The following is a 9,144-nucleotide window of genomic DNA, read 5'->3' on the forward strand; positions in this document are numbered from 1 at the left end:
TTTATCACACCAACAAGAATAAAATTAAAACACAAAATGAGACCCCAAATTGAATTAAATTCCTCACATAATTCTGGGGACCCGGGTACCAATTAAGCATGTATCTTAAGTGTAGGAGCCAATTTGCTCTTAAACAACAGAGATAACAGAAACGATCTATATCTGGCTGGCTGTGAGCTATTCTTACAGAAACAAGAAATGAAAAGCTATGCTATTGAGTTGTCCGTCAACAAGGAAAAGTTACTCAAGGTTCAGTCCAGTCTCCTAGCCGTTGAAGGAGACTTGCTTAGGGGAGCTGGGATTTAAAGAAGCTGCAAGAACGAACGAACGAATGGACGGACGGAACGGAAGGAAGGAAGGAAGGAAGGAAGGAAGGAAGGAAGAAAGAAAGAAAGAAAGAAAGAAAGAAAGAAAGAAAGAAAGAAAGAAAGAAAGAAAGAAANAAGAAAGAAAGAAAGAAAGAAAGAAAGAAAGAAAGAAAGAAAGAAAGAAAGAAAGAAAGAAAGAAAGAAAGAGGAACTGAGTGGAGAAGGGAACGACAGAAACTTCATGAGGCAGCTGGGCCTCAGGTATTCATCCAAGATGCACTAGTTTCCTGCAGACAAACCCGAAGGTGCATCAGGGTCAGTTGATGGAAATCACAGTCCAGCCCTGACATACCTGAGCGATAAAGGTGTTGACATGTTCTCAGGCTAGATATCTGTCCCCACAGCTACTCTGAGTGACTCCGAGGTCATTTCCCCACATATATCTCGAGTTGGAAGAATTTAAAGAAGCAAAAATCCCCAAACTCCGGTTCTTCTCCACCAGGGTTCTAGGTAAAGTTGAGAAAGATCTAACAAAAAGCAAGAAAAGATTGGTAGGGCTGGGGAATTGGGCAGGAATGGAATGAAAACTGTTGCCTGCTTTAGGCATCCCCCTGCCACCCTAAACTGAGAGAAATGTTCTCTCCTAAAAGTCACGTCAAACAACCTTAGGACCAACTAAAGGTTCAGTCAAGTGCCTCGTGGCAGCTCTGGGACACAACTTGCACGCATCTTCCCCCACCCCCACCCCACCCCCTCGCATGGCGAGGGTCTTCGGTAGGGTGAAGGTTCCCGAATACCCCCACCGCAGCCCCTTCGGGCGTTTAGGCCGCCAAAGCTGGGGCTCCTCCTCTCCAGCGTCTGAATCTCCCCTTGCTCTTCCTCGCTCGGGCCCTCCCCCAGCCTCCGCGGATGGGGGGGCCGGGCTTGGCTCCGCGAGGCCCGTGCATTCCAGAGAGCAGGGCCAGCTAGAGCAACAAAGGAGCCCGGTAGTCGGCAGGGAGAGCTCAGGGGGCTGCGGCGCGCTCGCGCGGAGGTGGCTGCTGGGCCGCGGGCTGGCGTGGGGGCGGAGCCCGGGACCCACTCCCGCACCCCCCGGCCGGCGCCTGGCCTCCATCGAGGGGCTGGGAGTTGGTTTTAGTGGTGGGAGAGGGAATGGGGCTGGAGATCGGGGCCCCGGAGGGTTCCCAGGGTTGAAGACAGCTTCGATCTCCAGGCGAGGGAGTCCGGAGTCTGTGCATCCTGGCCCGGGCCTGCGCTGCTCAACATGGGGCCCGGGTTCCAAAGTTTGCAAAGTTGGGAGTCGAGGGGCCCGGACGCGCGCGGCGCCTGGCGAAAGCTGGCCCCAGACTTTCGGGGCGCACCGGTCGCCTAAGTAGCCTCCGCGGCCCCCGGGGTCGTGTGTGTGGCCAGGGGACTCCGGGGAGCTCCGGGGCGCCTCAGCTTTTGCTGAGTTGGCGGTTTGGCCATGGCCGCTGGCCGCCCCGTGCGTGGGCCCGAGCTGGCGCCCCGGAGGCTGCTGCAATTGCTGCTGCTGGTGCTGCTGGGGGGCCCGGGCCGGGGGGCGGCCTTGAGCGGGAACGTGACCGGGCTTGGGCCTCGCAGCGCCAGCGGGAGCGCGAGGAGGAACGTGCCGGTGACCAGCCCTCCGCCGCCGCTGCTGAGCCACTGCGGCCGGGCCGCCCACTGCGAGCCTTTGCGCTACAACGTGTGCCTGGGCTCGGCGCTGCCCTACGGAGCCACCACCACGCTGCTGGCTGGGGACTCGGACTCGCAGGAGGAAGCGCACGGCAAGCTCGTGCTCTGGTCCGGTAAGCGCGCGGGAGTCGGGATTGCGACGCGGAGGTGATGGGACCAGCCACTGACGGAAAGAAAGGGCTCAGGCCTCAACTGTTGGGCGGGCGCGGCTTGCACCCGGGATAGTTGGAGAAACGAGTCCGGAACTTTTGGGACAGGTTGCGTGCGGGAAGGGGACTCTGCGTGTTGGAGAAGGGTTCGGGGCAAGAGACCAGGGAAGCCAATCGGTCACAAAGAGCCCGAGTAAGGATGGGGTTGGGGGATGCAAGGCGGTGAGGAGGGAGAAGAGATGTATTCGTGAAGCAACAGTCCACGGGGATTCTGGGCAGTGTTCAGACCTTGAGGCAATCTGAGTTGTAGAGAAGAAAGAGAGGATGAAGGTGGAAGACATTTAAGGATTTGGAGGAAAGGGGCGAGGAAAACTTGTACATTCTGTGAAGGAAAAAAAAAAAATGCCTCCTTGTAGTAACTAAAAAGCCAAACGAACCACCTGATAATCTTGATTTAGATCGGCCCAGGGAACCAATGATTTTTGTCTTGTTTTTACCCGTTTAAGTTTCCTTATCTGAAAAATGAAAACTCTGATCCATTCGGGTTAAGAAGGAGGGAGACGGTTTAAGCAGTTGTTTGTGGCTCTGTGGAAATGTGAAGCCTCACGCCAGTGTATGCTGTGGAAGAACATTAAGTCTGGGGTGTTGAGAGCCAGTGGGCACCGTCCAGAGTGGCAGAAAGTCCTTTCCTTGGGGTAGGATTGTGACAGAGCCTGAAAACAGCAGACTACATCAAACAAGTCCTTCCTAGGCTATTTAGGATGGTTTATCTCTCTGCCTGTCACCCAGTTGGACTGAGAGCCTGTAGGGTGCTGGGGAGGGGACAGTCCTTGTCATTTTTCCCATCCCTCTTCCCCACCCTGCACCCCCACTTCGGTGTGATGTAAAAGCTGTCCTTGATGGAAAAAGAAAAGAAAATTGAGAACCCGGAGCAAACCAGAGAGCCTGACAGTGTCCCTAGCCTTAGCTCTTCCTCTGAGGTTGTGAGGCTCCTACTGGGAGGTAGTGTGAACCGTAGGCTGACTGTCTTGGGCTGAGGTGTGTTGTCAACTTGACTACTAGAGTTCTCAGTTGTAGCTGAGTGCTGCCTGGGGTCCTAAGGTTCTTGGCTTGATGCAGATGTTGGAGCAGGAACTTGGAGGATGGTGGGTACCCAGAAGGTAGAACTGTATTCTATGGAGATAAGGTTCTAAAGTAACCTATGGGTGGAGACCTCTCGAGGGAGTGAGTGACTCTTTCACAGGGGTTGTCTAAGACCATCAGAAAACACAGATATTTACATTATGAATTACAACAGTAGCAACATTGCAGTTATCAAAATAATTTCATGGTTTGGGGAGCGGGAGCGGTTACCACTACATAACGAGCTGTATTAAAGGGTCGCAGCATTAGGAAGGTTGAGAGCCTTAGAATCTAAACCCAAAATCTAAGGCAGAAGCTATATGTAATCAACAGTAGCTTTGAAAAAAAAATCCATAAATTACTGTAATGTAAGGTCTGTGTGATTTCACACATGCACACTTATGATAATATGTTTGCATAAATGCAGTATAGAAGATATAAGAATGGACATACAGAGGGAATATAATTGTAGTCTTTAAAGTTATATGTGTGCAAAAGACTGACAGAATGAAAAAGGAACATGAAAGAAAGATTACGAGCCCTTGGATGGTTCAGGTAGAGGTGCTTGCTATGTACACCCCATTATCTGAGCTGCATTCCCAGAACCCAAGAGAGAAGAGACCTGTGTGCTGACAGCTGTTGTCTGATGCCCGGGTGTGCCCTGCGGCACCCATGTTCCTGCTCACCACCACCCCCACTACTAAACAACAACATTTTTTTTTTTTTAAGATTCAGCCAGGTATGATGGCACACACCTTTAATCTCAGCACTGAGGAGGCAGAGGCAGGCAGATCTCTGAGTTCAAGGCCAGCCTGGTCTATAGAGCGGGTTCTAGGACAGCCAGAACTACCCAGTGAAACCCTGTCTCAAAAAAACCAAACCAAACCAATTCAAATAAAAACAAACAAAACAAACAAACACCCTTAAAAGAATACAAAAAGGAAAGTAATCTTCAATAAGATATGGCCTGAAATGAGACTTGAATTTAGGAGGCCGCCATATGAAAAATCCTGACCTTTCATCACAAGATAATCATCAAGTTTTGTGTTGCTAAAAGGATGCTCTCCCTCCCTCTCTCTCTCTCTCTCTCTCTCTCTGTGTGTGTGTGTGTGTGTGTGTGTGTGTGAGAGAGAGAGAGAGAGAGAGAGAGAGAGAGAGAGAGAGAGAGTTGATTCACAGGGCCTATGACTGAATTCTCCCAAGTGACAGTTACCCTCTGAAGCTGTTATCAGATCAAGGAGGAAAGGGTGCACCTTTCCCAGCCCATGTGCCCAAGAGTTGCTGCTGAGCTGCAGGAGTGTCCGCAAGTTAGAACCATGTGCTGGGTGTTCAGGTTTTGGTCGCTCTAGCTGCCTAATCATGGCGGTACAGGGGCACAAGCTCTGAGCCCAGAGCTTCTGGCTCACACTGAGTTCTTTCCTGTTGCTGCCCATTTACAGCTTTCCTCTTCTCCGTGAGTGGACTAGAAGCAGGTGCTGACACAGGCTGGATCAGTAGATGGGGAAGGTGAAAGGGAGCCATTGGTGAGAATCACAGGCAGGTAGGAGCCAGGAGCTAGTGTTTGTCCTATCTGGAATTATAGGTCCTGATTTAGTGTTATTTATTGTCTCACTTTGGCAGGTGGTTTTGTGGATAATAAAGATATTCTAGCTTATGTTCATTATAAACTTTGTAGGGTAGAGATTCAATCTTTATGTCTTTCAGAGCCTCTCTGGGCTGAGTACACAGCCCAAATCCACACATTCAGTTGTACTGAGTACATCACATCCTGGGGCAGGGATTGAGGTGTAACAAGATGGAGATTATAGAAATGAGCTCTCCGATTTCAAGAGGAGGAAGGACAATTAAACGGGTTGGCAATACCTGTGAAAAGTCACGTCGTAGGTGCTGAAGGCACACAAAGAGCTTTGGGGAGCAAGAGAAGATACCCAGAGAAACTGACATCTCACCGGTGACTTGAGAAATAAACAGGAGTGTGGAGGGAACTGAGACAGAGAATGGGAGAGGCAAAGGCTTTAGAGGAACAGAGAATGGTACTTAGAGATACAGTGTGGGCATAGAACTGGACCAAGGCACATTAGGAGCAGAACTGTAAGACTCAGGGGGACTAGATTGCAAGGGCTCACCCTGTAGTAAGTTAAGATGCTACCAATCAAAAGATGACAAGGAGCCTATGATAAGCAAGGCTTTTGAAACAAGGTAGAAAAGTAATTGTATCTGCATTTTGAAAAGATTTCTTTGGGCTAGGTGTGGTTGGTGATACATGCTTACAATTCCAGCTTTTGGGAGGCTGAGACAGGAGGATGATTGTGAGTGCTAGGTCAACCTGTGTAGATAGTGAGTACCAGGCCAGTTCAAGATTTCAACTCTAAAACCAGGGAAGGATTGAAGTGATTGTTCAGGGGTTAAGAATACTCCCTGGTCTTGCAGAGAACCTGGGTTGGATTCCCATCACCTACATCTGGTAGCTCACTGCAGCCTATAGCTCCAGTTCCAGGGGATCCAATGCTCTCTTCTGGCCTTAGTGGGCACCTGCATATGCGGTGTATGTGCACACACTTGGGTGCACACATATGCATTTGAGGGGCAGGGGTCGCTATATAAAACAGCCACCAGAGAGAAGGGAGAACCTGGAACCTGATTATTTGTTCGGGACATGGATGAAATGGTCTTGGGGGGCGGGGATGATGGTGGTCAGGATGGGGGTAACAGGCTGAAGTTTGGGAAGAGTATAATGTCGGAAGCAGACTTGCTGATGTGTTGGGTGCCAGACTGAGCAGGAGGAAGAGTGAGATGCTGTGGATGGCGGTGCCCTTCCTTTCTCCTGGTGGTAGTAGAGGTAGGGTGAGGATGGAAGTGTGGCTTTGGCTTTGGCTTTGTGTGTTAGACCATCAGTGGATATCTACATGGAGCTCTGTGGCAGATCTGGGAAGAGTTTCCGTAGAGAACAGGCCTCTATATGCTTTCTTTGCCCAGATTACCAAGTCTGCCAGTGATGAAGTCTCTAACGAGGTCATTCTGATTTCTGTGTGTGTCTAGAACTCAGGTCTCTCCCATGGTTTTCATGTCTACAGACTCGAGCTTCTTTATTCACTCAGAGTCTCCCCAATACAGCTGGAAATGTCTCCTACCATGCATGCCAAGCTAGCCAGACAACAATGGCCAGGCTGTGCGTGGGCCACCTTGGGACAAATCTGGTTTAGTAAGTGGGGCAAGAAAGAGAGACCTGCATCTGGTGAGGGGACAGGTCCCTGAGAGTCAGCACATAGACTCCTAGTCCATTGCTATGCCATGTCTGTGTATACATGGATATGTGGCTCTGTTGCCTAGCCAGGGTCCAGCCAGCAGGAAAAAGACTGGAAAACTGGGAGGAATTTCTCACTGGTCTTTCAGACCTCAAGTTGGGATGTTGTTGGTGATGGGTAATTTGCAAGGATAGTTCTGGAAAAATTTTCCTTCTGGCTGTTTCCAAAACAGGCTGAGGGCAATTAAAAATTCTCTCTCTCATTCTCTCTCTCTCTCTCTCTCTCTCTCTCTCTCTCTCTCTCTGTGTGTGTGTGTGTGTACATTGTGACGCATGTCAGAGTCCCAGCAATTGAGAGGCTAAGACAGAAGTATAGTTGTAAGTTTGATGCCAGCTTGATATATATGTATATGTGTGTGTATGTGTGTGTGTATATATATATATATATATATATACACTCTGTTTCAAAATAAACACATAAATTTTGTGTGTGTGTGTGTGTGTAGTATACAAGCACAGAAAATACACACAGTTTTCATTTTTGCTTCATTTTTAAAATGGTTTTTCGAGATAGGGCTTCTCTGTGTAACCCTGGCTGTCCTGGAACTCACTCTGTACTCTGTAGAGCAGGTTGGCCTCAAACTCACAGAGATCCTCCTGTCTCTGCCTCTCAAGTATGGTTTTAATTTTGAGTTTTCTTGCCATGCTGCTGGGATTTGAACCTAAACCATTAGTCCCTATTTCTATGATTTGCATTTCCTTGATTGCTTGTAAGGAGAAACATCTTTGCAGTTGTTTGCTACCATTTGGATTTCTCTTGTGAAGTATCTGCTCAGATTACTGATCTATTTTTCTAGGAGACTATCTGTCATTTCTGTTAGATTGATGGGGATTCTTCATATATGCTGGAGATGAATGTTTTGTTTATTGTGAGTGTTAAAAATATCCTCATGGCTTACTTTCACATTCTCTTCTTGGTGTTGTCTCCAGTTGAACGGAGTATTTGAACTTCAATGTAGTTATCAAACATTTTGTGATTCATTCTTTTTTTTTTTTTGTGCTTTATTTAGAAAAAAAAATCCTCTTCTCCCAAATCATGAATTTACTCTTTTATGAGAAATGTTATAGATTCCCTAGTCACTTTTAGGCACAGAATTCACCTGGAGTTGATTTCTTTAAGAGCTTTCAACAGCATTTGTTAAAATCAATTTCCGCTCTCTGCTACTGTACCATAAATCTAATATGTGCGTGTGTTTCTGCATCTTTGTTTTGTCCATATCACATTGTCTCAGTTACCGTGCCTTTACAGCATGGTCTTCACCAGCGTGACAGCTGGTAAACCTGCACCCTCGCAACATAGTATTCTTAAATCTATAAAGTAAAATATGTGGGATTTAAAACAACGTGCAGGATCATAGATCCAGAATACAGTAAGAACTTCAAAACTCATTCCATTTGATAGAAGAACCAAGCCAAATGAAAATAAACAAGCTGGTTTGAAAAGGAGGCAGTAGACCTAAATAGACATCCTTAAAAGAAAAGACAGAATACAGTATGCCAAAAAGCACTTGACAGCTCGCTCACTCAGATTGCTGATCACCAGGAAAATGCCATTCAAAGCCACAGTGAAATGTCACTCCACCCCAGGAAGAATGGCTAATGTAAAAAAATATTAAATACAACAATGTGTTGGTGAGAATTCAAAGAAGAAAAAGGAATACTTACAATTTGTGTGTGTGTGTGTGTAAAATTAGTTTGTCCTTTGTGGAAACCACTATAGAGACTCCTCTAAAAGAAATCCCTTTACTAGATATGTATCCAGAGGGAGTGAAGTCAGGGGGCTGAAGAGACAGCTTCATGCTCCTGCTTACTGCAGAATTACTCACACAGCTAAGAAATAAAAACAGCCAAAGCGTCCATCAGCTGATGAATGGAAAGAGAAACATGCCCTGTGTGGTGGCCCATGCCTTGATCCCAGTGCTCTGGAGGCAGAGGCAGGCAGATCTCTGTGAGTTCAAGTCCAGCCAGAGCTACATAGTAACACTATCTGAAAAACCAAACAAAGCATGGTGCCCATTCCGAATGAAAGACTCTTCAGTCCTGTCATGTGAACACATGGGTGGAGTCAGAAATCACATGGGTGGAGTCAGAGATCACATGGGTGGAGTCAGAGATCACATGGGTGGAGTCAGAGAACACATGGGTGGAGTCAGAGATCACGGGCACTAAGTAGTAAGTAAGTAGCCACTATACTGTCAGGTGCTGATGAGCATGACCTGTGATGTGACGCCACTGAGATGTATCCAGAGGGATACATCCAGATACATACAGATGTATCCAGATGTATCTCCACTGAGATGGAGTGACATCCTAGGTAAACCGAAAGCTAAGAGCCTCTATTTTATAGTATCAAGAGGAGCGCTTGGGCCGTTCTTGAGGCCCCCCCAAAAAAAACCTTCTGTATGTGGGTGTGCGAGTGCTGTGTTCGAGACAAGGTCTCATGTAACCCTGGTCTGCCTGGAACTTACTATCATGTAGTCTGGAATTTACCATGTTAACCCAAGCTTGCTTTGAACTCTCAGCAATCCTGTCTCATCAGCCTTCTGGGTTCTTTTTTTTTTTTTTT

At 47.7% G+C, this 9,144-nt stretch overlaps 1 protein-coding gene across 1 annotated transcript in view; it reads left to right on the top strand.

Moving 5' to 3' along the window:
• Positions 1-1,253: 1,253 nt before the first annotated feature.
• Smo (smoothened, frizzled class receptor) overlaps positions 1,254-9,144 on the top strand; it is a 24,371-nt gene continuing 16,480 nt past the window's right edge. The window contains exon 1 of the mRNA XM_021165132.2: positions 1,254-2,116. Within this exon, the coding sequence (XP_021020791.1) occupies positions 1,774-2,116 (343 nt within the window). The 5' untranslated portion in view covers positions 1,254-1,773. The remainder of the gene's footprint in view (positions 2,117-9,144) is intronic.

Source organism: Mus caroli, chromosome 6 (genome assembly GCF_900094665.2).
Source record: "Mus caroli chromosome 6, CAROLI_EIJ_v1.1, whole genome shotgun sequence".
In the NCBI taxonomy this organism is placed as follows: domain Eukaryota; kingdom Metazoa; phylum Chordata; class Mammalia; order Rodentia; family Muridae; genus Mus; species Mus caroli.